Here is a 27,496-nt window from a genome sequence, read left to right on the forward strand (position 1 = left end):
GATGTGTTGCTCATGTCCATTCCACAATCCACTCTCTTACCCCTCTGTCAGAATTAATAGCAAGAAGGAACTGAGAAGATGCATGGCCAGCAGTGTCCATGAGCACATGGCTCCAGAGGGTGGCCCAATGGATACCACTAAGGGAAAAATCTCCAGTGACGGTGCACACTGCGTGCACGCACACCTAACATGGAATGGATATGAGCAACACATCTCGAAGAACAAGATTTGGAAAGGTTAGCAACTGTTTTCTCTGAGAGGAGATATGAGGAGCTGGATTATAGCACAGTCTTTGCAGTGTATCTGGGAGCGTTTAAGGCTGGTGATAGAGGGAACACACTACATATTTTTTTAAGATCTACATTTTAAAAAGTGAACTTTAATTTCGGGTTCTCAATTTGAGACAACTGGAGTCTGATATTCACAGGGGTTGAGCACCTGAAAACCCTATTAGACTGATACGGAGTTGTGGATTCTCAGCACGATGAGGACGCACACAAAAATTGAGGCCCACTACAAATTAGAGGCTGCTTTTGAAAATTTTGACCATAGTATTTCTTGCGTCTAAATATGTTTCCCACAATTTTATTGGAGACATTCTGCCTGATGGAGGCGCCTCCACCCAATATCTTATCACTCTGGAAACCAATTATACCTTTAAAACTTTGATTACAATAATTGAATTGGTGCAGAACAAAAAATAAAGAATAAACTAATTCAGCACAGTGAAATGATCCTTGCAAACTGCATTCAGACCAACTTCATTCTTAGATTCAGTCTTCAACCAACTCTAACTGCAACTGTTACCAATTGACACTCTTTTAAACTTTACACCACAGAAAGTTTCACACCTGGAAGGTGCTGTAACCACAGAGTGTCGCCACAATTATTAAAGCTCCATATGCCATACTCCTCTCCTTTAATTTTTAAACCATAGATTTATGCCTTGATTTGCATAGATGCTGAGCACCCATAGTTTCTGTTGAGGCCAATGGTCATTATAGTTACACAATATCTCTGAAAGTGAAGCCATTTTGTCTTCTGGAAGGTATACAATTCCATTTTGATTAAGGGTGTTTGTTGGGACAAGCAACTGTCACATACCCCTCCAGGTCTTAATTTACATTTTCAGAATCACCTTCTATATTAACATTATTATTGGAATCATCAGCAGGTCAGTAAGAAGGATAACAACTTTTTTTCTTAGAAACCATATAATTGTCATCAATGTCAATATCCTTTCTATTTTCTGAAATTTTATCTTGTAATAACTGGTCAGTATGTTTGTTTGTTTTTTCTTTATTTTACTTCAGCCAGGTATGTCATTCATCCTGACACTTATAAAATGTATATCTATACGTAAAATGTATATCTAGACATGCTTCTGACAAGCAAAATGCCTGCAGTCACTGCTATATCGTTGCTCCAGCAAGTCCCCTTAGCATGTTCTCCAAGTTCCCATCTAGTCAGAGCTCTGTTTGCATACTTTTTAGTCTTCAAAGCTCTCAAATGGACCCTGACAGCAAAGTATGTTTGCTGACACAATTCTGGTTTCATGCACTTTTGGCAGCCGTATTTTAATGACTAATGTCCATTTCTACAGAAATAATCTGTAGAAACTATTAGTATTTATATCAGTTTATGATCAATTTCTGAAGCGCTCAAATTCCAAGAAACTTTCTAAAAAACTGTGGAGGAAAAAAAAGATGAATGGGCAAGTCGTGAGCCTTTTGACAGATCTGGTCCTGAGAATTCAATAAGGCCAAACTCTGACATGAAGAAAAAAGAAAACAAAACAGAATAACCACCAAATGCTAAAACTATGGTAAAGCATTGCTATATTCTGCCTGAGAACAGCCCCTCATGCAGTCTGTTTCTAATAAAAGTAAGAATGACCTATATGTAGAACTGTACATAGAAGCCATTGCTGGCTATTACAATGCACACACATAAACATTCAGCCTCCTTGGTTCCCCTTGTAGTGGCCCTGTGAAGCACACTTCATATTCTGGAAAGTCCAGTATAGGAATAATACATATCTATCCTGTGCTCTGCTTGCTGCCCATGAACTTTCTGGCAGGTGTCTGTTGTGTTTCTGAATTTACTGAGTTAAGAGAATTTTCTGCAGAAAATTATTGTTTCAAAATAATAAACAACATTAAGAAGCCATAATTTATTTATAAAGGTCATCTATTCCTACTGTGCTATCTGCAAAGACCATCTTACTGTTCTTCTGCAGGTGGTCTAAAGAATGCATTTTGATTTTGGAGTAAGTTAAGTTATTTAGCTTCCTTTGCTTAAAGGAAGAAAACTCGTATTAGAGTTGCTATTAAAATATACTTATTTGATGCCATTACCTCTACCATCTGTTAAATGTTAAAGGATACAGAACACTTAGAGGAGAGCAACCAAGTTCAGAAGAAAATTACATACCAACAGCAAAATGACAGGGATGTAAACTATCAATGCTAATTCTTACTATCTCCTTATAAAATGAGTACAAAATTCCATTTTCAGAGCAAATAATTAGCCCAGTTTCCACTTAAAGATAAATGTGAATGTTAACATAATTCTTTTTATTAGTAAATAACAAATTAATAACAAATTAAGTGACTTCCAAGTAGCAATAAGCTAAAACTAGAAACATTTATCTAACTCTTTCTCTCCTGAGATTTTGGGGTTCAGATAAAATAGCATTTGAACCACTCATGTTTTAAATTTGTTTTTCCAAATCCAGAAGAAATTTTGTCACTCTGTACTGAGATGGCAGTGACAAAGACTGGAAATCTTACTTAAGCAAACCAGTAAATACTGAATTATGCTACAGCTATTCTATTGGAAGAAAGTGCTTTGTGTTGAAAATTTAGAGGAGTTCTGTCCACATGCATAATCATTTAGATTAAGTAAGAAGAAATTTATCTGTGAAAACTGCTTTCTAACAATAGACAGACTACTAAAATATCAATTTAGGGCATGAAAAAGGTTACAGATCATAAAATCCAAGCAACCTGTGGTCTTACCTCTCCCTGTCCATACCCTTTGTTGTCTATCTTCTCATGTCCTCTTTTCTGTTTTCTCTCTCCACTGTGTCCTTTCAATGTGATGCTTCTCTCACCTGCCTCCTTTGCCCCTTCTTCCATCTCTAGCCCTTTCTTTGGTTCCTGTATTGTGACCCACTGCTGATCCATTCTGTTTGCTAGCTACAGATTTAATTTGACTAGAATTCTGATCACTGGAGCTTTGCCAGAGAGCACTTTAGACATCAGGATTCTTGTCTGTTTCACTTTGTTGATAGTGCACATAGACTCTGATCCAGTAAAACACATGCGTAACTTTAAGTGGTTGAACAGCCCCATACAAGTCAACTGATAGTCTATATCCCTGTCAAGATCTTGGGATTCTTCAGAACTCTAGAAATTCCGTGATGGCTTCAGCTATCTTCTGTGTGGCTCTGGTTCATTTAAGTATGTGCTTAACACTAAGTACAGGTCTGTCGCAACTTACGCGCATTTAACATGCGCGATTTCAGCTTTACGCTGAAGGGCTAGAGTCCGGGGGGTGTGGCCTCAAGTGGAAGAGGTGTGGCCTCAAGTGGAAGAGGTGTGGCCTCAAGATTTAAAGGTCCTGGGGCACCAGCTGTGGCTTGGAGTCCCAGGGCCTTTAAATCATCCAGGGGGCTCCAGCTGCAGAGGTAGCTGGTAGCCCCTAGGGCAAACGAAAGGGCCCGAGGCTCTAGCCACCGTGGAGCTCCGGGCCCATTAAATGCCAGCCCCAGCCCGGCTGCCAAAGCTGTGGGCGGGATTTAAAGGGTTCCTCTGGGCTCCCCATGGCGGCGGGAAGCTCGGTGGAGCCCTTTAAATCCCGCCCGCACCTCTGGCGGCCGGGCCGGGGCAGCATTTAAAGGGCTTCTCTGGGCTCCCCACGGCCCTGCCCTGGCCCTGCTGCCGGAGCTGCGGGCAGGATTTAAAGGGCTTGGGGATATAATTTTCAATATACGCAGTTTTCGTGTTACGCCATAACCGCAGAACGGAACTCCTGCTTATGATAAGACTTGCCTGTATATGAGTAGTCCCAGTTTCTTCCCCTCCCCACCCCGCTTTGTTTCTTTCCTAAGCAGTTTGCAGAGGCAGCCCACTGCTGGATTTACAGTTGTTTTAGTATTAGAGTGCTATCAAGAATTTGTACATTTTCTTGCACATACTAATTTACCAGCTATCCCCTTTCTTCAGTATACCAAAACTTTTCAGTGATAGAAATGCCACTGTCACAGTTCAGGGCAATTGCACCTGTTTTCCCAAGGCACCCAATCTCAGGCATCCAGCTCTTCAGCTGTTGTCTCTCTTGGGTGGAGACACAAGTCTCTCTCCCTTCTGACCATAGTATTTTCAGATCACATAGTTCCCTGGTGTCACTGTGTGTTTCCAATCACAGACAGGTTGACTAAGGACACGTGCTGTTAACAGGTGTAATTGTTACAGATATGTTACCAAATAGCACTTCCTATGCAAACCTACTTTATTCTTAAGGTAAAAAGCATTACAGAGAAAGCATATAAATAGCTATAAAAGAACCTACATGCATACTAATAAACTTACCAGAGTTGACTCAAACCCGAACATGGATTCTGATAGGAGCACTACTTAATCATAGAATATTAGGGTTGGAAGAGACCTCAGGAGGTCATCTAGTCCAATCCCCTGCTCAAAGCAAGGCCAATTCCCAACTAAATCATCCCAGCCAGGGCTTTGTCAAGCCAGGTGTCATGCTATAATTCTGCACTCTGAACCTTAATGTCCAAAAGATGGGATACCAGCATGAATTCCTCTAAGCTCAATTACCAGCTTAGTACTTGTAGCGCTGCCACCAACCAGGAATTCAAGTGCCTGGTACACTCTGGTCCCTCCAAAACCTTGCCTGGGGAACCCCAAGACTCAGACCCTCTGGATCTTACCACAAGGAAAGTAAACCCTTTCCCCCACCGTTGCCTCTCTCAGGCTTCCCCTCCCTGAGTTACCCTGGAAGATCACTGTGATTCAAACTCCTTGAATCTTGAAACAGAGAGGAAAATTTACCTTCCCCCCTCCTTCTCTTTCCCCCTCCCAGACTCTCCCTGAGAGAGAAAGTAATCCTAACACAGAGAGAAAATTAACCTTCTTCTCCCCCTTCCCTCCTTTCTCCCCACCAATTCCCTGATGGATTCCAGACCAAGTCCCCTGGGGTCTCACCAGAATAAAAAAACAATCAGGTTCTTAAACAAGAAAAGCTTTTAATGAAAGAAAGAAAAAACAGTAAAAATTATCTTTGTAAATTTAAAATGGAATAGGTACAGGGTCTTTCAGCTATAGACACTGGGAATACCCTCCCAGCCTAAGTATACAAGTACAAATTAAAATCTTTTCAGCAAAATACTAATTTGAACTCCTTCCAACCAAATACACATTTGCAAATAAAGAAAACAACCATAAGCCTAACTCGCTTTATCTGCCTAGTCTCACTATTCTGAATTTATAAGAGCCTGTATCAGAGAGATTGGAGAGAAACCTGGTTGCACGTCTGGTCACTCTGAGCCCCCAGAGTGAACAACAACCATTTTCTAACAGCACAGCACACAAACCTCCCTCCCTCAAGATTTGAAAGTATTCTGTCCCGATTGGTCCTCTGGTCAGGTGACAGCCTGGCTCACTGCTCTTGTTAACCCTTTACAGGCAAAAGAGAGATGAAGTACTTCTGTTCTACTAACTCTTACTTATCTGTTTATGACACGCTCCCCAAATCGCTGACAGTGTGGAACCACACTGGCAGTGATTTCTCCCTACAACTCTAGAATAAACAGATCAATAAACACATGTACCTTTACATATGCTACTAATTATGTACAACTACAAGATTCTTCACATTGTAAGGACAATTTTTAACCAGTTGATTTTGGGAAACTGTCATGGGAGAGTGCATCAACTTCTTGATCTGTTGCCGCTGCAGACGTTCCCGGGTTGTGGAGAGGTTCACCTCTTCCACGCCACCGTCACTTTTCCCTTCATTGTAGACACCGTCAGGCCACTCAGCATCATCTCCTCCCTGGACTGTAAACTGACAAACCTGTAAGTCTCTGGAATAAAAGGGCTTGAGAGAATTAACATGATACACTCTGGGCTTTAGGGGGGAATTGGGAAATGCTATGAGGTAGTTAACAGCTCCCAGGCTCTCTTGGACTGTGAATGGCCCTTACCATGATGCTTCCATTTTATGGGCCTGTTGTGCCTTCAAGACCATAACCTAGTCTCCTACCTTGAAGGAACGCTCCCTGATATGTCTGTTATACCAGGCCTTTTGCTCTTTTTGAGCATCCTTTAGGTTTTCTTTAGCGAGTGCTAAAGAGTGTCGGAGGGTGTTTTGTAGGTTGCTTACAAAGTCCAGAATGTTAGTTCCTGGAGAGGGTGTAAACCCCTCCCATTACTGCTTCACCAACTGTAATGGCCCTTTAACCTCGTGACCATACACAAGCTCAAACGGTGAAAACCCTAAACTGGGATGTGGTACAGCCCTGTAGGCAAAGAGCAACTGCTGCAACACTAGGTTCCAGTCATTGGAGTGTTCATTTACGAATTTAGGTATTGTGGCCCCCAAAGTTCCATTAAACCTTTCCACCAGGCCATTGGTTTGATGGTGGTACGGGGTGGCAACCAAGTGGTTCACCTCATGAGTTTCCCACAGTTCTTTCATGGTCCTGGCCAGGAAATTGGTCGCTGAATCCGTAAGGATGTCAGAGGACCAACCAACCCTGGCAAAAATGTCTATTAGGGCCTGGCACACAGTTTTAGTCCTGGTGTTGCCTAAAGCTACTGCTTCCGGCCATTAGGTAGCAAAGTCCACGAAAGTCAGTATGTACTGCTTTCCTCTGGGGGTCTTTTTTGGGAAAGGACCCAGAATATCCACAGCTACTCACTGAAATGGGACCTCTGTTATGGGGAGTGGCTGAGAGAGGGGCCTTGACCTGGTCTTGGGGCTTACCCACTCTTTGGCACACCTTACAAGACCGGACATACTTGGCCAGATCCTTGCCCATCCCCTCCCAGTGGAGGGACTTCCCCAACCTGTCTTTTGGTTCTGTTCACCCCAGCATGGCCACTGGGATGATCATGGGCTAAGCTTAAGAGCTTCCCCCGGTACTTAGTTGGAACCACCAACTGTTTTTGTGGATGCCAGTCTTCCCGGTGTCCACCAGAAAGGGTCTCCTTATATAAAAGGCCTTGTTCTATAACAAACCGGGATCAGGTAGAAGAGCTGAGAGGCGGTAGGGTGCTCCGTGCCGCCGCCCAAGCTTTCTGAAGGCTGTCATCTGCTTTCTGCTCAGTCTGGAACTGTTTCCTGGAGGCTGGAGACACCAGTTCTCCCTTAGACTGTGGACTTGGGCTTGGTCCCTCGAGAAGCGATGTAGGTGATGGGATTGTTTTCGTGGCTGGTGAACCGCTCTTCGCTGGTGCACCAGGTGGTATTTCAGGCTCTGGCTGAGCCTCTTGGGTATGGTGGTCTGCTGTTTCTGCCAGTTCAGGCTCGCTGGTGCCCTCTGGCGTTGGTGTTGAAGATGTGCTAGCAAGCGCTGGCGTCAGTGCTGGCAATGGTTCTGGTGCTGGTTGCGTTTCCAGGCCCGGGTCTGGGACTGGAGGTACTGTGGCTTTTGCAGTTGTAGGCAGGGGATCCTGGTCCACTACCTCTGTCTGGGTCTCTGCAAACACAGACGGGGCCTCTGTGGACGGTTCAGGAACAGGGATGGGTCTGGAAGCTTGCCTGGCTTGGCTGCGTGTAACCATTCCCATCCTCTTGGCCCGCTTTACCTGGTTGGCCAAGTCTTCCCCCACTAGCATTGGGGATGGAATATTTGTCATAGACTGCAAAAGTCCACATTCCTGACCAGCCTTTGTACTGGACAGGCAGTTCAACTGTAGGCAAGTCTACAGCTTGTGACATGAAGGGGTAAATTGTCACATGGACCTTTGGGTTGATGAATTTGGGGTCCACTAAGGATTGTTGGATAGCTGACACTTGTGCCCCCATGTCTCTCCACGCGATAATCTTCTTTCCGCCTGCTCTCAAAATTTCCCTTCGCTCCGAGGGTATTTGAGAGGCATCTGGGCCTGGGGATCTTTGGTGTGATGGTGGTATAATGAACTGCACTGAGTTGGGGTTCTTGGGACAGTTGGCCTTTATATGTCCCAGTTCATTACACTTAAAGCATTGCCCAGCTGACTGGTCACTGTGCTGAGGTGGGTTACTGGAGATTGGTGAGGTGAGAGAATAGGGCCTCGGCGCCTTTCCTTGGGTTTTAGGTGGGGCCTTGGGTTGCCCTCAGGTATAGGGTTTATTGTCGGTGTGACCCCTGTGAGATTCACTCCCCTTGATAGTAGCTTTTTTCTTTTCTGCCACTTCCACCCATCTGGCTCCAATCTCCCCTGCCTCAGTTACCATTTTGGGCTTCCCATCTAGGATGTACCTTTCTATTTCCTCAGGAACACCTTCTAAGAACTGCTCCATTTGCATTAGGAGGTGCATGTCATCCAGAGATTTAACATTGGCTCCTGATATCCAGGCATTATAATTGTTTCCAATGTGGTAGGCGTGTCGGGTGAATGACACATCTGGTTTCCACCTTAGGGCTCTGAACCTCCGACGGGCATGCTCAGGTGTTAGTCCCATTCTGATTCTGGCCTTGGTTTGAAGAAGTTCATAACTGTTCATGTTCTCCTTAGGCATTTCAGCCGCCACCTCTGATAGGGGTCCACTGAGCAGTGGCCTCAGCTCTATCATGTACTGGTCTTCAGTGATGCTGTACCCATGGCAGATCCTTTCAAAATTTTCCAAGAAGGCCTCAGTATCATCACCTGCCTTGTAGGTGGGAAATTTCTTGGGATATGGAACAATAACTGGAGAAGGGTTGTTAGAGTTGGCTGGAGCATGCTGCCTAGCCTGCGCTAATTCCAGTTCATGCTTTCTCTCTCTTTCTTTTATCTCCAGCTCTCTCCTGTGGGCAGCCTCTCTTTCTCTTTCTCTCAGATCCATCTCTTTTTCTCTCAGTTCTTTCTCTTTTTGTTTTAGTTCTTTTCCATGTCTCGCCTGTGGTCTGCCTCTTTGATTTGTCCCTCTGCCTCGAGTCTTGCTCATTCCTGTTTCAGGGTGTCCTTGGCAGTCATAGTTTCTGCTTTCTTGTGTTGGGGTGCCCTCTGGTGTTTACTGCCTGAAATGCTGCTTCTCTGTTGCCTCCTGAGGGTTGCTTAGCAACAGAGGTTTTTTTTAACTCCTTCTACCTAGCTATTCCCGACAGAGTTAGAAAGAAAAAAAAACATTCATTTGCAAATGTGTTTTGTTGGTGTTCGCTGACTCACAACTGGAGTCCCTTTGTTTAATAAAAGACCCTTGTTAAACCCTAATGCTTTTGCCTTCAGAGTACTCAGAAGGGAGAGACCAAAAAAACTTGCAGACCTTTGCTTTTAAAAACAATCTCCTCTAGCCTGCTTTACACGCAGCTAGCAGGGAAAGAGAAAGAAAAAATCCTACTGGCTTTTGCTTCTAAACCCAAACCTCAGTCTGCCTGCAGATAGCTAGCAGGGAGAGAAATAAAAACCTCACTGGCTTTTGGATTCTATCTTATCTATCTATCTATCCCATACGCTGCACACCACGTCATGGTATAATTCCCCACTCTGAACCTTAGCGTCCAAAAGATGGGATACCAGCATGAATGCCTCTAAGCTCAATTACCAGCTTAGTACTTGTAGCACTGCCACCAACCAGGAATTCAAGTGCCTGGTACACTCTGGTCCCCCCAAAATCTTGCCTGGGGAACCCCAAGACTCAGACACTCTGGATCTTACCACAAGGAAAGTAAACCCTTTCCCCCACCGTTGCCTCTCCCAGGCTTCCCCTCCCTGGGTTACCCTGGAAGATCATTGTGATTCAAACTCCTTGAATCTTGAAACAGAGAGGAAAATTTACCTTCCCCCCTCCTTCTCTTCCCCCCCCCAGACTCTCCCTGAGAGAGAAAGTAATCCTAACACAGAGAGAAAATTAACCTTCTTCTCCCCCTTCCCTCCTTTCTCCCCACCAATTCCCTGGTGGATTCCAGACCAAGTCCCCTGGGGTCTCACCAGAATAAAAAAAACAATCAGGTTCCTAAACAAGAAATGCTTTTAATTAAAGAAAGAAAAAACAGTAAAAATTATCTTTGTAAATTTAAAATGGAATAGGTACAGGGTCTTTCAGCTATAGACACTGGGAATACCCTCCCAGCCTAAGTATACAAGTACAAATTAAAATCTTTTCAGCAAAATACCAATTTGAACTCCTTCCAACCAAATACACATTTGCAAATAAAGAAAAAACCATAAGCCTAACTCGCTTTATCTACCTAGTCTCACTATTCTGAACTTATAAGAGCCTGTATCAGAGAGATTGGAGAGAAACCTGGTTGCACGTCTGGTCCCTCTGAGCCCCTAGAGTGAACAACAACCAAATTCTAACAGCACAGCACACAAACTTCCCTCCCTCAAGATTTGAAAGTATCCTGTCACGATTGGTCCTCTGGTCAAGTGACAGCCTGGCTCACTGCTCTTGTTAACCCTTTACAGGCAAAAGAGAGATGAAGTACTTCTGTTCTATTAACTCTTACTTATCTGTTTATGACACCAGGCCTTAAAAACCTCTAAGGATGGAGATTCCACCATCTCCCTAGGTTACCCATTCCAGTGCTTCACCACCCTCCTAGTAAAATAGTGTTTCCTAATATCCAACCTAGACCTCCCCCACTACAACTTGAGATCATTGCTTCTTGTTCTGTCATCTGCCACCACTGAGAACAGCCGAGCTCCATCCTCTTTGGAACCCCCCTTCAGGTAGTTGAAAGCTGCTTTCAAATCCCCCCTCACTCTTCTCTTCTGCAGATTAAATAACCCCAGTTACCTCAGCTTCTCCTCGTAAGTCATGTGCCCCAGCCCCCTAATTATTTTCGTTGCCCTCCGCTGGACTCTTTCCAATTTGTCCACATCCCTTTCGTAGTGGGGGGACCAAAGCTAGACACAATCAGGGCTGGCTCCAGGCACCAGCATTCCAAGCAGGTGGTTGGGGTGGCAATCTGCAAGGGGCAGCAGTCTGTGTGTTTTTTGCTGCCCCAAGCAACACGCCGAATTGCTGCTGCGAATGGCGGGGGCAGTGTGTGCCCTTAGGGTGGCACGCGCATTTCCGCGGCGGTGGCAATTCGGTGGCAGCTTCTGTCTTCAGCCGGAAGACAGAAGCCGCGAATTGCCGCTGCAGCGGAAACACACATGCCACCCTAACAGTACATGGACTGCCCCCTGCCATCCGCAGCGGCAATTCGGCACGCTGCTTGGGGCGGCAAAAACAGTAGAGCCGGCCCTGGACACAATACTCCAGGTGTGGCCTCATCTGTGCTTAATAGAGGGGAATAGATTCCTTCAATCTGCTGACAGTGTTCCTAGTAATACAGCCCAATATGCCGTTGGCCTTCTTGGCAACAAGAGCACATTGCTGACATATCCAGATTCTCATCCACTGTAATCCCCAGGTCCTTTTCTGCAGAACTGCTGTTTAGCCAGTTGGTCCCCAGCCTGTAGCAGTGCATGGGAGTCTTCCTTCCGAAGTGCAGGACTCTGCACTTTTCCTTGTTAAACCTCATCAGATTTCTTTTGGCCCAATCTTCTAATTTGTCTAGGTCCCTCTCTATCCTATCCCTACCCTCCAGCGTATCTACCTCTATTCCAGCTTAGTGTCATCTGCAAACTTGCTGAGGGTGCAATTCATCCCATCACCCAGATCATTAATAAAGATGTTGAACAAAACTGGCCCCAGGACCGACCCTTGGGGCACTCCGCTTGATACCGGCTGCCAACTAGACATTGAGCCATTGATCACTATCCATTGAGCCCGACAATCTAGCCAGCTTTCTATCCTTCAGTGCTTCTTCCAAGGAGATACCTTTGTGGTTACCAGTTCATCACACTTTTCAGCTTAGAAAAAGCAACCAGTATTCTGAAACCTCAGTAGGCTCAGTCCTTCCAGCCCTTCCTAAGGATTCGGGCCCTCTGGGGACCAGGAGTCCTATCTGTTTGCTTGATCAGGAAGAAAGTCATGAAACAGTTTAAAACCAGTTTGTCTTTTGGTCCCTGGAGAATCTAGTTTGAACTAGTATATGCATACCTCTCCAGGGCCATGGCTCCAAATGGTTGATAAGGGAGGAAGTACAGTGACATTCCCCCCTCCCTACTAGATAAGGTACATACAATGCCACAATAACACTTACACAATTGCATTTTTAATACAATGCACCCCCAAGGTAATAACCTTAATTCAGTAAGGTTAAACTTAATTCAATAAAATTCATTCAGCGTATTGCAGGAAATTGTCAGTCTTTCACAGCCACTATACACAATCTGATCACTAGCATAGCATTTACACTTAAATCTAAATCTACCAGAGTGTTAATAGAACAGGGGTGGGCAAACTACAGCCCATGGGCCAGATCCAGCCCATCAGGGCTTTGGATCCGGCCCGCAGGATTGCCCCCTGTGGTGCTGCAGGCCCCGCACCACTCTCAGAAGCGGCTGGCACCAAGTTCCTGCAGCCCAGGCAGGGGGCAGCAGAGGGCTGCGTGCATTGCCTTTGCCTCCAGGCACTGCCCCCCGCAGCTCCCATTGGCTGGGAATGGGGAACCACGGTCAATGGGAGTTTCGGGGCAGGTACCTCGAGGCATGGCAAGGGTAGCGCATGGAGCCCTGTGCCTCCCTCCCCCAGGGGCCGTGCAAGGACATGGTTCCAGCTGCTTCCCAGAGCATTGTGGTGTGGGGCCAGGGCAGGCATGCAGGGAGCCTGCTCTGGCCCTGGTGTGTGCTGCTGCCACCCTTGAGCTGCTTTAGGTAAGCGGCGCTGGGCCAGAGCTTGAATCCCTTCTGCACCCTGCCCCCCAACTTCCTGTCCTAAGCCCCCTTCCTTCACCTTGCACCCCTCCTGCACCCCAACCTCCTGCCTTGAGCCCCCTGTGGCACCCCGCACCAATCCTGCACCCCAACCTCCTGTCTTGAGCCCCCTGCTGCAGTCTGCACCCCCCTGCACCCCTTCCTTGAGCCCCGTCCTGCACTTCACACCCCTCCTGCACCCCAACCCCCTTCCCTCAGTCCCCTCAAACACCCCGTACCCCTCCTCTGCCCTAATCCCTTACCCTGAGCCCGACCCTGCACACCGTGTCCCCTCCCACACCCTGCATTCCCTCCGGCACCCCAACCCCCTGCACACCCAGATGTGGCCCTGGGCCCAAAAAGTTTGCCCTCCCCTGTAATAGAACATCTGATGAAGAATACAGTTTCCTTCAAATATATACTAGGAATGATTGCTCTCAAGAAATTTAAAACAGATTTGGTGTAGATGTCATAAGATTGTCTACACACCCATGCTTTACTGCAATTCCTGAGGATTTGTAAGGAATATCAGAACTCCATTCCCTGTGCTGAATTTGCTGCCCTGCAGGAGGAGGGTGTTGTAAGACCTGAGCTTGAACCATTTCCTAGATAACTTGCAGAAAGGTGCAAACTAAGTCATCTTCTAATTTTTTTGTTGTTGTTGGCAAGACAGAAGGCGTGAACATTCTTTTATCCCTTGCAAGGGAACAACAAAATTCTGATACATATATTTTATTCATAGTGGGAATTTTATTGACAAGCAATTTTCCACCAATATTTTATTCAAATATTCTTTTATTATAAAATCTGTAGCTGGACTTGACTTTGTCATGGATTTTAACATGACAATTTGATTTTTCATTCATTCATTTTATCCCCCTAAACTTCATCCCACTACAGAAGTTACTGATTTTTTGATAATTTACTAAAGCAGGCAACCAAACAGAAAATGCTATCAAGTTGTTACTGTCTTCTTTTAAAGTGTTCAACCTCAGCAGGCTTTCTTCTCTTGTAGGAGATATTCAGATAGAGAGCCCTAATCTTCACATTTAGCTACCTAAATTGATAGTCAATCTCATATTTGGTCCTTAAAATTGGTTCTTACTGTGTTTAAAAATGGACATGCCTTAATGGCTATTTGAATGTCCAAATGCAGAATTGGGCCATGTCATAAACAGATAGTTAAGGGTTAATGTCTCTTTTACCTGTAAAGGGTTAAGAAGCTCAGTAACCTGGCTTACACCTGACCAGAGGACCAATAAGGGGACAAGATACTTTCAAATCTTGGTGCTGGGAAGTCTTTGTTTGTGCTTTTTATTTTGTTCGTTGTTTGCTCTTGGGGCTAAGAGGGACCAGACGTACACCCAGGCTTTCCCAATCTTTCTGAATCAGTCTTTCATGTTTCAAAATTGTAAGTAATAGCCAGGCAAGGCGGATTAGTCTCATGTTTGTTTTCTTAACTTGTAAATGGTGTTTTTGCTGGAAGGATTTTTTACCTCTGTTTGCTGTAACTTTGTATCTAAGGCTAGGGGGGTGGGTCCCTCTAGTCTATATGAATCTGAGTAGCCTGTAAAGAATTTTCCATCCAGATTTTACAGAGATAATTTTTACCTTTTCTTTCTTTAATTAAAAGCTTTCTTTTTAAGAACCTGATTGATTTTTCCTTGTTTTAAAATCCAAGGGATTGAGTCTGAACTCACCAGGGATTGGTGGGGGGAAAGGAGGGGAGATGGTTAATTCCTCTTTGTTTTAAGATCCAAGGAGTCTGGATCTGTGTAAGCCTCTCAAGGCAACCCAGGGAGGGGAGAGTCTGGGGGGGGGAAGAAGGGGGATGGTTAATTTCTCCTTGTTTTAAGACCCAAGGGGTTTGGGTCTTGGGTTCCCCAGGGAAGGTTTTGGGGGAACAGAAAGTGTGCCAGACACTATATTCTGGCTGCTGGCAGCGTTGCCAGATCTAAGCTAGGAATTAAGCTTAGAAGGGTCCATGCAGGTCCCCCACATTTGTACTCTAAAGTTCAAAGTGGAGGGAAAAACCTTGACATGGTGAGCAGCGGTTGGGATTTCTAGAAACCAAAAGCCAGTAGGATTTTTTTTCTCCTTCTAGCTGCTTGGAAAGCAGCCTGAGGGCAGAGGTGTTAAGTTTTTTTAACAAGGGTCTTTGTAAGAGGAGGCTTCAAGCTGTGAGCCAACAGGCAGCCAGCAAAAGGCATTTACAAGCTGAATTGTTTTTTTTTCTTTCTACCTCTCGGGTATAGCTAGTTAGAAAATCTCTGTTAACCAAGCAGCCTGAGTTGAAGCATCCCAGTAAGTAGGCTGCAGAGGTAGTGTGGCCAGCACAAGAAAGCAGAAAAATGAGTTCCAAGAAAGCAGTTAAACAGGAAATGGCTAGGCTGGATGCAGAAGAAAAAGCCAAAGATGCTGATGACAGGAGAAAGCTGGAGATGAAAGAAATAGAAGAACAAGCCAAAGAGGCTGCCCACTGGAGGGCTTTGGAGCTCCAGAGGGAGGCCCACCAGCAGGCCCTGGAATTAGCAAAGGTTAAACCGGATGTACCAGCCAACCCTAACAACCCTTCTCCAGGTACTGTTTCCCATCCCAGAAAATTCCCCACCTACAAGGCAGGTGATGATACTGAGGCCTTCTTGGAAAATTTTGAAAGGACCTGCCATGGGTACAACATCTCTACAGACCAGTACATGATAGAGCTGAGGCCACAGCTCAGTGGACCCTTAGCAGAGGTGGCAACTGAAATGCCTAAGGAACACATGCATGATTATGAACTTTTTCAAACCAAGGCCGGAATCAGAATGGGGCTAACACCTGAGCATGCCTGTCGGCGGTTCAGAGCCCTACGGTGGAAACCAGATGTGTCATTTACCCAACACGCCTACCACATTGGAAAGAATTGGAATGCCTGGATATCAGGCGCAAATGTTAAATCTCTGGCAGAGCTATCCCTCCTAATACAAATGGAGCAGTTCTTAGAGGGTGTTCCTGAGGAAATAGAAAGGTAAATCCTAGATGGGAAACCCAAAACTGTAACCAAGGCGGGGGAGATTGGCGCCAGAAAAGAATAAAGCTACTAGCAAGGGGAGCGAATATCACAGGGGGCAAACCCAGAATAAACCCTATCACTGAGGGCAACCCAAGACCCCACCTACAAACCAAAGAAAGCCCCAGACACCCTATTATCCCACCTCACCAGTCTCCAGCAACCCACCTCTGCGCAGTGACCAGTCAGCTGGATGATGTTTTAAATGTAATGAACTGGGACGTATAAAAGCCAACTGCCCCAAGAACCCCAACCAAGTGTAGTTCATTACACCACCATCACACCAAAGATTCCCAGGCCCAGATGCCTCTCAAATACCCTCGGAGCGAAGGGAAACTTAGAAAGTGGGCAGAAAGAAGGTTATTGCATGGAGAGACATGGGGGCACAAGTGTCCTTAGTGGACCCCAAATTCATCAACCCAGAGGCCCAAGTGACAATTTACCCCTTCATGTCACAAGCTGTAGACATGCCTACAGCTGAACTGCCTGTCCAGTACAAAGGCTGGTCAGGAATGTGGACTTTTGCAGTCTATGACAATTATCCCATCTCCATGCTACTGGGGGAAGACTTGGCCAACCAGGTAAAGCGGGCCAAGAGGGTGGGAATGGTTACACGCAGCCAAGCCAGGCAAGCTTCCACACCCATCCCTGTTCCTGAGCCATCCACAAGAGCCCCTTCTGTGTTACCAGAGACCCAGACAGAGGTGGTGGAACCGGATCCCCTGCCAACGACTGCAACAGCCACAGTGCATCCAGTCCCAGAACCGGAACTGGAAAAGCAACCAGCACCAGAACCGTTGCCAGCACTGACGCCAGTGCTTGCTAACGCATCTTCAACACCAACGCCAGAGGGCGCCAGTGAGCCTGAACTGGCAGAAACAGCAGATCACCATACCCAAGAGGCTCAGCCAGAGCCTGAAATACCACCTGGTGCACCAGCGGAGAGCGGTTCACCAGCCACGAAAACAATCCCATCACCTACATCGCTTCCTGAGGGACCAAGCCCAAGTCCACAGTCTAAGGGAGAACTGGTGTCTCCAGCCTCCAGGAAACAGTTCCAGACTGAGCAGAAAGCAGATGACAGCCTTCAGAAAGCTTGGGCGGCGGCACGGAACACTCCACCGCCTCTCAGCTCTTCTACCCGATCCCGGTTTGTTATAGAACAAGGCCTTTTATATAAGGAGACTCTTTCTGGTGGACACCGGGAAGACTGGCATATACAAAAACAGTTGGTGGTTCCAACTAAGTACCGGGGAAGCTCTTAAGCTTAGCCCATGATCATCCCAGTGGCCATGCTGGGGTGAACAGAACCAAGGACCGATTGGGGAAGTCCTTCCACTGAGAGGGGATGGGCAAGGATGTTGCCAAGTATGTCCGGTCTTGTGAGGTATGCCAAAGAGTGGGAAAGCCTCAAGACCAGGTCAAGGCCCCTCTCCAGCCACTCCTCATAATAAATGTCCCATTTCAGCGAGTAGCTGTGGATATTCTGGGTCCTTTCCCAAAAAAGACCCCAGAGGAAAGCAGTACATACTGACTTTCGTGGACTTTGCTACCCGATGGCCGGAAGCAGGAGCTCTAAGCAACACCAGGGCTAAGACTATGTGCCAGGCCTTAACAGACATTTTTGCTAGGGTCGGTTGGCCCTCCGACATCCTTACAGATGCAGGAACTAATTTCCTGGCAGGGACCATGAAAAATCTGTGGGAAGCTCATAGAGTGAATCACTTGGTTGCCACCCCTTACCACCATCAAACCAATGGGCTGGTGGAGAGGTTTAATGGAACTTTGGGGGCTATGATACGTAAATTCATAAATGAACACTCCAATGACTGGGACCTAGTGTTGCAGCCGTTGCTTTTTGCCTACTGGGCTGTACCACATCCCAGTTTAGGGTTTTCACCATTCGAACTTGTGTATGGCCACAAGGTTAAGGGACCATTACAGTTGGTGAAGCAGCAATGGAGTTTACGCCTTCTCCAGGAACTAACATTCTAGACTTTGTAAGCAACCTACAACACTCTTTAACCCTTGCTAAAGAAAACCTAAAGGATGCTCAGGAAGAGCAAAAGGCCTGGTATGATAAACATACCAGGGAGTGTTCCTTCAAAGTAGGAGACCAGGTTATGGTCTTGAAGGCGCAGCAGGCCCATAAGATGGAAGCGTCATGGGAAGGGCCATTCACGGTCCAAGAGCACCTGGGATCTGTTAACTATCTCATAGGATTTCCCACCTCAACCCTAAAGCCTAAAGTGTACCATGTTAATTCTCTCAAGCCCTTTTATTCCAGAGACTTAAAGGTTTGTCAGTTTACAGCCCAGGGAGAAGATGACGCTGAGTGGCCTGAAGGTGTCTACTACGAAGGAAAAAGTGATGGTGGCGTGGAAGAGGTGAGCCTCTCCACAACCTTGGAACGTCTGCAGCGGCAACAGATCAAGAAGCTGTGCCCTAGCTTCACCCCATTGTTCTCAGCCACTCCAGGGCGGACTGAACGGGCATACCACTCCATTGACACAGGTAATGCTCACCCAATTAGAACCCCACCATACCGGGTGTCTCCTCATGCCCAAGCTGCTATAGAACGGGAGATCCAAAACATGCTGCAGATGGGTATAATACACCCCTCTACCAGTGCATGGGCATCTCCAGTGGTTCTAGTACCCAAACCAGATGGGGAAATATGCTTTTGCGTGGACTACCGTAAGCTAAATGCTGTAACTTCTCCCGACAACTATCCAATGTCACGCACCAATGAGCTATTGGAGAAATTGGGATGTGCCCAGTTCATCTCTACAATAGACTTAACCAAGGGGTACTGGCAAGTACCTCTAGATGAACCTGCCAAAGAAAGGTCAGCCTTCATCATCCGTGCAGGTGTGTATGAATTTAATGTGCTTCCTTTCGGGCTGCAAAATGCACCCACCACCTTCGAAAGACTTGTAAATAGTCTCCTAGCAGTATTGGGAGAATCTGCAGTTGCCTACCTCGATGATTTGGCCATTTTTTCTGATTCATGGGCAGAACACCTAGAACACCTGGAAAAAGTCTTTGAGCGCCATCAGGCAGGCAGGACTAACTGTTAAGGCTAAAAAGTGTCAAATAGGCCAAAACAGAGTGACTTACCTTGGACACCAGGTGGGTCAAAGAACAATAAATCCCCTACAGGCCAAGGTGGATGCTATCCAAAAGTGGCCTGTCCCAAAGTCAAAGAAACAGGTCCAATCCTTCTCAGGCTTGGCCGGGTATTACAGGCGATTTGTACCACACTACAGCCAAATCGCTGCCCCACTCACAGACCTGACCAAAAAGACCCAGTCAAATGCAGTTAAATGGACTGATGAGTGTCAGAAGGCCTTTACCCAGCTTAAGGCGACACTCATGTCTGACCCTGTGCTAAGGGCCCCAGACTTTGACAAACCATTCCTAGTAACCACAGATGCATCTGAGCGTGGTGTAGGAGCAGTTTTAATGCAGGAAGAACCGGATCAAAACTTCCTTCCTGTCGTGTTTCTCAGCAAGAAACTGTCTGAGAGGGAAAGCCACTGGTCGATCAGTGAAAAAGAATGCAATGTCATTGTGTATGCCCTGGAAAAGCTACGCCCATATGTTTGGAGATGGCGTTTTCAGCTACAAACCGACCATGCTGTGCTAAAGTGGCTTCATACTGCCAAGGGAAACAACAAAAAACTTCTTCGATGGAGTTTAGCACTCCAAGATTTTGATTTCGAAATTTAACATATTTCAGGAGCTTCTAACAAAGTAGCTGATGCACTCTCCTGTGAAAGTTTCCCAGAATCAGCTGGTTAAAAATTGTCTTTAAAATGTGAAAAGTCTTGTAGTTTACATAATTAGTAGTATATGTAAAGGTGAATGTGTTTTATTAATCTGTTTATTCTAAAGTTCTAGGAAGAAATCACCGCCAGTGTGGTTCCACACTATCTGAGATTTGGGTTGTGTGTCATAGACAGATAGTTAAGGGTTAATGTCTCTTTTACCTGTAAAGGGTTAAGAAGCTCAGTAACCTGGCTGACACCTGACCAAAGGACCAATAAGGGGACTAGATACTTTCAAATCTTGGTGGAGGGAAGTCTTTGTTTGTGCTTTTTGTTTTGTTCATTGTTCGCTCTTGGGGCTAAGAGGGACCAGGCGTACACCCAGGCTTTCCCAATCTTTCTGAATCAGTCTTTCATGTTTCAAAATTGTAAGTAATAGCCAGGCAAGGTGGATTAGTCTTATGTTTGTTTTCTTAACTTGTAAATGGTGCTTTTGCTGGAAGGATTTTTTACCTCTGTTTGCTGTAACTTTGTATCTAAGGCTAGGGGGGTGGGTCCCTCTAGTCTATATGAATCTGAGTACCCTGTAAAGAATTTTCCATTCAGATTTTACAGAGATAATTTTTACCTTTTCTTTCTTTAATTAAAAGCTTTCTTTTTAAGAACTTGATTGATTTTTCCTTGTTTTAAAATCCAAGGGATTGAGTCTGAACTCACCAGGGATTGGTGGGGGGGAAGGATGGGGAATGGTTAATTCCTCTTTGTTTTAAGATCCAAGGAGTTTGGATCTGTGTAAGCCTCTCAAGGCAACCCAGGGAGGGGAGAATCTGAGGGGGTGGAAAGAGGGGGGATGGTTAATTTCTCCTTGTTTTAAGACCCAAGGGGTTTGGGTCTTGGGTTCCCCAGGGAAGGTTTTGGGGGAACAGAAAGTGTGCCAGACACTATATTCTGGCTGGTGGCAGCGTTACCAGATCTAAGCTAGGAATTAAGCTTAGAAGGGTCCATGCAGGTCCCCTACATTTGTACTCTAAAGTTCAAAGTGGGGGAAAAAACCTTGACAAGGCAACCAAACAGAAAATGCTATCAAGTTGTTACTGTCTTCTTTTAAAATGTTCAGCCTCAGCAGGCTTTCTTCTCTTGTAGGAGATATTGAGATAGAGAGCCCTAATCTTCACATTTAGCTACCTAAATTGATAGTCAATCCCATATTTGGTCCTTAAAATTGGTTCTTACTGTGTTAAAAAATGGACATGCCTTAATGGCTATTTGAATGTTCAAATGCAGAATTGGGTCATCTAAATGAAGAGCTTAACTTTGCAAAACTGAGCCTAGAGTCTCTACATTGTATGTAAGGCAGGGTCAAGAGGTTGATTTCAGGGCTTTTTGGACTGGGCAACATGAGAAAAATCCAGACTGAAAGTTCAGTAAACATTAAAGTATATTCAATGCTACCCACCTGGTTTAATGTGTGGGAGACTTGGTTGCATCTGCCTGGTACATGATAGCTTTAGATAGAATGAAAGGGAGAATGTATGCAGGGACAGGCCTCTCTTCCCCCTGCATGCTTCTCTGCCAGTTAGCCAGCCAGATAGAGAAGTGCCGATTGGCTCCTTGCTTCCCATAATTCATTAATTTAAAGCCTTGCCCAGGGTTTCTTGAGCCTCTTGCTCCATTTTAGCTGAAAACACCCTTCATCCCTGCAATTATATAGTATTGGAACTGTGATGTTAAGATGCTGTGGGTCTGACCAATCATCTGATCTTAGGGGTCAGAAAAGAATTTTTCCCAAAGGAGCCATATTTGCTGAAGCCTGATAGGAAGTCAAAAAATAGAAAAACTCACAGTCTCATAGAGACAGAGGCTAAATAGTAGTTAAATAGAACACTAAACTGGACACTAAACTGGGAGGAGTGGTAGATACGCTGGAGGGTAGGTATAGGATACAGAGGGACTTAGACAAATTAGAGGATTGGGCTAAAACAAATCTGATGAGGTTCAACAAGGACTAGTGCAGAGTCCTGCACTTAGGATGGAAGAATCCCATGCACCGCCACAGACTAGGGACAGAATGGCTAGGCAGCAGTTCTGCAGAAAAAGACCTAGGGGTTACAGTGGATGAGAAGCTGGATATAAGTCAACAGTGTTTCCTTGTTGCCAAGAAAGCTAATGGCATTTTGGGCTGTATAAGTAAGGGCATTGTGAGCAGATCAAGGGACGTGAACATTCCCTTCTATTCAACATTGGTGAGGCCTCATTTGGAGTACTGTGTCCAGTTTTGGGCCCCGCACTACAAGAAGGATGTGGAAAAATTGGAAAGAGAGCAACAAAAATGATTAGGAGGCTGGACACATGACTTATGAGGGAACTGGGATTGTTTAGTCTGCAGAAGAAAAGAATGAAGGAGGATTTGATAGCTGCTTTCAACTACCTGAAAGGGGGTTCCAAAGAGGATGCATCTAGATTGTTCTCATTGGTACCAGATGACAGAACAAGGAGTCTCAAGTTGCAGCGGGGGAAGTTTAGGTTGGATGTTAGGAAAAACTTTTTCACTAGGAGGGTGGTGAAGCACTGGAATGGGTTACCTAGGGAGGTGGTGGAATCTCCTTCCTTAGAGGTTTTTAAGGTCAGACTTGACAAAGCCTTGGCTGGGATAATTTAATTCGGGATTGGTTTTGCCGTGAGCAGGGAGTTGGACTAGATAACCTCTTGACGTCCCTTCTAACCCTGATATTCTATGATTCTATGATTTAGAAATTTACTATTAAGAATTATATGAATGCTTAGTTTGTCACAATTTGTGGTGGGTGTCCACTCTGGATAGAAAAGGGCCAGCATCCAGAAATAAAGATGGGATTTTGCCGATGGATCTTGGGCCTATGGGAAAGGGAGAGATCCAAAGTCTTTGCAGAATAAACTCCTTCTTTGGTACCTTTGTCTCCTTCACTGTGGAGAGTAAGATAATTCAGCAAATGAGCTGAATCCTAGGAGTAGGCAGTGGAGCGTCTAGCCTGAATTATAGGGTATATGGCAGGAGCCCTATAAACCCTACAATAGACCCAATAGACTTAAATGCTTGCAATGGCAAAATGTGGGTAGATAGCATTCGTCTGTGATCTTAAATTTAATAAAGTTGTGGCCTGCCACTTCAAATCCATCCTCATTCACTTCTGTGCCTGGATCAATAATCAGGATTAAAACTTGCTGGGTAACGACACTATCAACCTGGAATTATAATGTAATTTTTTTCAAAACCACCTGTCTTAGGGAGCCTACATGCCATTTTCAAAAGGTACTTAGACACTTAGGAGTCAATGGGACTTGGGTTGCCAAGTGACTGTCACTTTTGAAAATGGCACTTAGACTCCTAAATCAGTTGGGCATGTCTGAAAATTTTGCCCATAGTCAGGGCTGCCCGGGAGGCGGGCAAGTGGGGCAATTTGTCCCAGGCCCTGGACCCCACAGGGGCCCCCACGAAAATGCTCCAGCCCTAGCCCCGCCTCTGCCTTCCCCCATCCCCCAGTGCCTCAGCACGCCGCGTCCAGGAGCGACCCTGGACAGAGTTAGAGTGGCGTGGCTCCAGCAGGGCCTGAGCTCCTCCCTGCTCAAAGCCGCATGGTAAGGGGGTGGGGCTGTGAGCTCTGGTCCCACCAGAGCCAGGCCGCTGCAGCACTGTCCAGGGGCCAGGGCAGCTCCTGGACATGGCACGCTGAGGCTCCAAGAGAGGGGAGAGGCGAGGGTAACCCAGGAGGTAACCTGGACAGAGTTAAAGCGGCGTGGCTCCAGCGAGGCCTGAGTTCCTCCCTGCTTGGAGCCACATGGTGAGGGGACAGGGCTGAGAGCTACGGCTGAGCAGCAGGAGCTCAGGCCCCGCTGAAGCCAGGCTGCTGCAGTGCTGTCCAGGGCCGCTCCTGGATGCGGCATGCTGAGGCTCCGGGAGAGGGAGGAGGTGGGGGTAAGTAGCATGGCAGGGGGTTGGATAACGGATAGTCAGGGGACAGGGAGGGGGCAGAGGTTCTGGGGGGCAGTCAGGGGACAGGGAACGAGGGAGTTGGATCATGGGCGTTCTGGGGATCTGTCAGGATTTGGTGGGGGTGGATAGGGATTGGGGCAGTCTGGGGACAGGGAAAGGGGCGGTCAGTGTGGGGTGGGGTGGTGGTTGGGGGGGTGGTTTGGGGGGGCAGTGAGGGGACAAGGAGCAGGATGGTTCAGGGATTCTGAAGGGGGGCAGTCGGGGGGGCAGGAAGTGGATGGGGGTCAGATAGGGGGCATGGTCAGGCTGTTTGGGGAGGCACAGCCTTCCCTACCCTAAAGCTCATTCAGCAGTTTGAGGCTTGCAGACAGCTATTTAACACAAAGAGCCAAGCTGTTATCTTTTCCCTTAGGGCTACCATCCCTTTCACTTCTCAAATGCCAAATTATAGTCTACATTTAATTTCAGTGCCATAGGGAGAGTCATGTCAGGGGAGGTAGCTTCATTTAAAATTAGCTACTTTAGATTAACAGTGATAGAGCCAAGAGAGCCATGGGGGAGAGATCACATGAGAAGAGCAATATCCTACACCGCCTACCTCCTTCCCAACCCTACGGGAGACCCCCCTCCCCTGCATTCCCCGAGGCTCCAGAGGCGTTAATTCAGTGGTTCTCAAACTTTTATACTGGTGACCCCTTTCATATAGGAAACCTCTGAGTGTGACCCTCCCTTATAAATTAAAAACACTTTTTTATATATTTAACACTATTATAAATGCTGGAGGCAAAGCGGGGTTTGAGGTGGAGGCTGACAGCTTGCGACCCCCAGTAATAACCTTGTGACCCCCTGAGGGATTCCACCCCCCAGTTTGAGAAACCCTGGGTTAATTTAATTTTATCACTAGGTGTCCATTCACATGCATATGCTATTTTGAGCATTTCAGTTTTCACAACATAGGCTCATCCCAGATTCTGGAACAAGCTCAAATGCTCAGTTCATGGAGTATGTACATAAGCTATACTAAAGACAAACCCACAGTAACCATCTCCAGTTTGTGAGGGACCCCGTGGAGCCAGTCTCTAGGAAACAGATACATTCATGGAGGTTAAGTCCATTAATAGCTATTAGCCAAGATGGATAAGGAATGGCGTCCCTAGTCTCTGTTTGTCAGAGGGTGGAGACGATGGCAGGAGAGAGATCACTTGATCATTACCTGTTAGGTTCACTCCCTCTGGGACACTTGGCATTGGCCACTGTTGGTAGACAGGATACTAGGCTGGATGGACCTTTGGTCTGACCCAGTATGGCCATTCTTATGTTCTTATGTTCTAAGCTAAATAAACCCAAAGTTATGGAGACAGATATGAGTCAAGGAAGCCAGCAGAGTATCAGAAACCTGGAAAAATCTCTGACTGGATGGACTCAGGTGTTTGGTCACAAGCTGAGGTGGTTCAAAAGTTTTGGATTTTTTTTAAGCAGAATTTTTTTATTGCTCTTTAAACAAACACAGCAAGCAGCAAATATTTGGCCACATACTTCTGAAATCCCAAACCATGTTCAGGTTTTGGCAGACTAATTTCAGCTTTTCAATTAAAAAAAACACAACAGATTTTGAAGGAAAGCATTGTCTGTGATTTTTTTCTGCTTTTTAAAAACCCCTAATTTTTGATCCAAAAAAAGTTTTGACGGAAACTCTTTGTCCAACCCTTTTAATGAGCTTTGGGCCTTTTAGCACTAGCTGATGCTGAGAACCAGTGATACCTTGTAAATGTAACTTGAAAATATCAAAATAAAAGATAAACTTATTCACTAGATTAAAACTGTGGAAAATGAAAAAGTAACTATAAAAAAGGTATGTATGTCTCTCTACCTCCCAAAATCTAGATATGATCTGATTATCCTTTTCCTTGTACTAGTTTTACAGCAGTGTAACTCTTTTGACTGCAGTTATTCCCAATTTACACTGGGGGAATGGAAAGTCAGACCCAAAAGTACAGAGACTTAAAATTATGTGGAATCAGTTATTTAATTTTTATAATGAATTCTATTGCCTGATTCATGATTCACTTTTATTAGTGTAAATAATTTACAATAAAAGTGAAATCTCAGCCTGTCTGTGATATAGACGTATATTTGGTTTTAAAGTGAGGGTTATTTCTTCTAATGAAGGACAGATGTGGTTTAAAAATAACCCTTTTCCTTATAAAAAGGGCAGGAAGGAGGAGGATTTGTGAGGCAAATATACCCTTATGGTTAAAGCACAGGACTGATAAATGGAAAATCTGCATGTCACTTCCACTTTTGCCACAGATTTCCTGCACACACTAGAGTAAGTCACTTAGGCCAGTTCTCCTCTGGAGAAATTTACTGAAATTTAAAAATAGAACCACTGAGAGTCATGGTGTCGATAAGTCTGTGGTTACAGGAACCATTTTTATCAATGTTTTAGTTAAGCCTGCTTAAAAAGCAAGTCTAATGAAAATGATAGTAAAAACAGTTCCAGCCACAGGAGCCTTCCTAATCTAAATTTTCCACAAGTTTTAACACAGGGGAACCTGTGTTCAATAAAGTTGAATTTTTTTTTTTTGGTAAATTTCCTCATTATAGACAAAGTCTAGGAGACTGATTCTGTGACATGATGAGCACACTCAACTCCCACTATAGGCAGTAGGAGTTCTGGGCATTCAGCACTTCCAGGATTGCCCCTGCATCTCCCAGTGCCTCAACTTCCTTATTTGTAAATGGGAATAACATATTTGCCTTACCTCATAGAAGTGCAATTATAGCTTTCAGTTTAGCTTTGTAGCTAGATAAGCTATGAAGTGCCTTCAGTCTTCAGACTGAAGATACTATGTAAGTTCAAAATATGGTTGTTATAAAGGAATTTTTAAAATTCCTATTCTTTATTATGTTGAATATAACTTTGTCTTGTTATTACTGCTTATCTAAAACTACTCTGTTCCTTGTCAGGTTTGTCCATTCGAAGTGTTTGTTGGAAAGGAGACAGACTTTTAGCGGGGACACAGGACAGTGAAATATTTGAGGTGATAGTGAGAGAAAGAGATAAACCAATGCTGATAATGCAGGGTCATTGTGAAGGGGAGCTCTGGGCCCTGGCAGTCCATCCAAAGAAGCCTTTAGCTGTCACAGGCAGTGATGATCGATCCGTACGGTAAGGCTGGAGCTCATTTACTGCTATATATTCAATTAGTCATGTACTTTTAACAAGAACATTTTTAACCAATTTCTTTTTGAAACTTTTGTCATTTCTTTAAAAATAGGTTTAGTGGTAAGTAAAGAGTTGCAACAATTTCCCAAGAAATTGTAAAATCTTCAGCTTAATTAAGATAATTTTTTTTCTATTTATTTCCTTGCAGCCATACCTTTGAATCAGCCCTCATGCACAAATTCCGTAAAACATGTAAAACCCATCAGATATTGCCTATAAAAATTTAGGCTTAAAGCATGCTGAATTTCATTTCTTTCTGTGGCTAAAATGGAAGACATTACCCTAACATATTTAGTCAGTGATATTGTCACATTTTCTTCTTGTATTTATGAGCGTATTAAACAACTTGGCTCCTATTCCCCAAAAAAATTGATGAGGTCCAATTTCTCTTTGTTATACACCACAACTGGAAATTATTAGGGCTGTCAAGTGATTAAAAAAAACTGAATTGCGATTAATCACATGATTAAAAAAATTAATTGCACTGTTAAACAATAACAGAATACCAGTTATTTA

At 45.2% G+C, this 27,496-nt stretch overlaps 1 protein-coding gene across 5 annotated transcripts in view; it reads left to right on the forward strand.

Moving 5' to 3' along the window:
- Positions 1–27,496, forward strand: part of EML6 (EMAP like 6) — a 397,023-nt gene that overhangs the window by 158,138 nt on the left and 211,389 nt on the right. For all 5 annotated transcript variants that reach the window (XM_030557759.1, XM_030557761.1, XM_030557762.1 and 2 more), the window contains one exon: positions 26,722–26,923. In XM_030557759.1, coding sequence (XP_030413619.1) covers positions 26,722–26,923 — 202 coding nt within the window. The remainder of the gene's footprint in view (positions 1–26,721; positions 26,924–27,496) is intronic.

This window comes from Gopherus evgoodei, chromosome 3, assembly GCF_007399415.2.
Source record: "Gopherus evgoodei ecotype Sinaloan lineage chromosome 3, rGopEvg1_v1.p, whole genome shotgun sequence".
NCBI classification, from domain to species: Eukaryota; Metazoa; Chordata; order Testudines; family Testudinidae; genus Gopherus; species Gopherus evgoodei.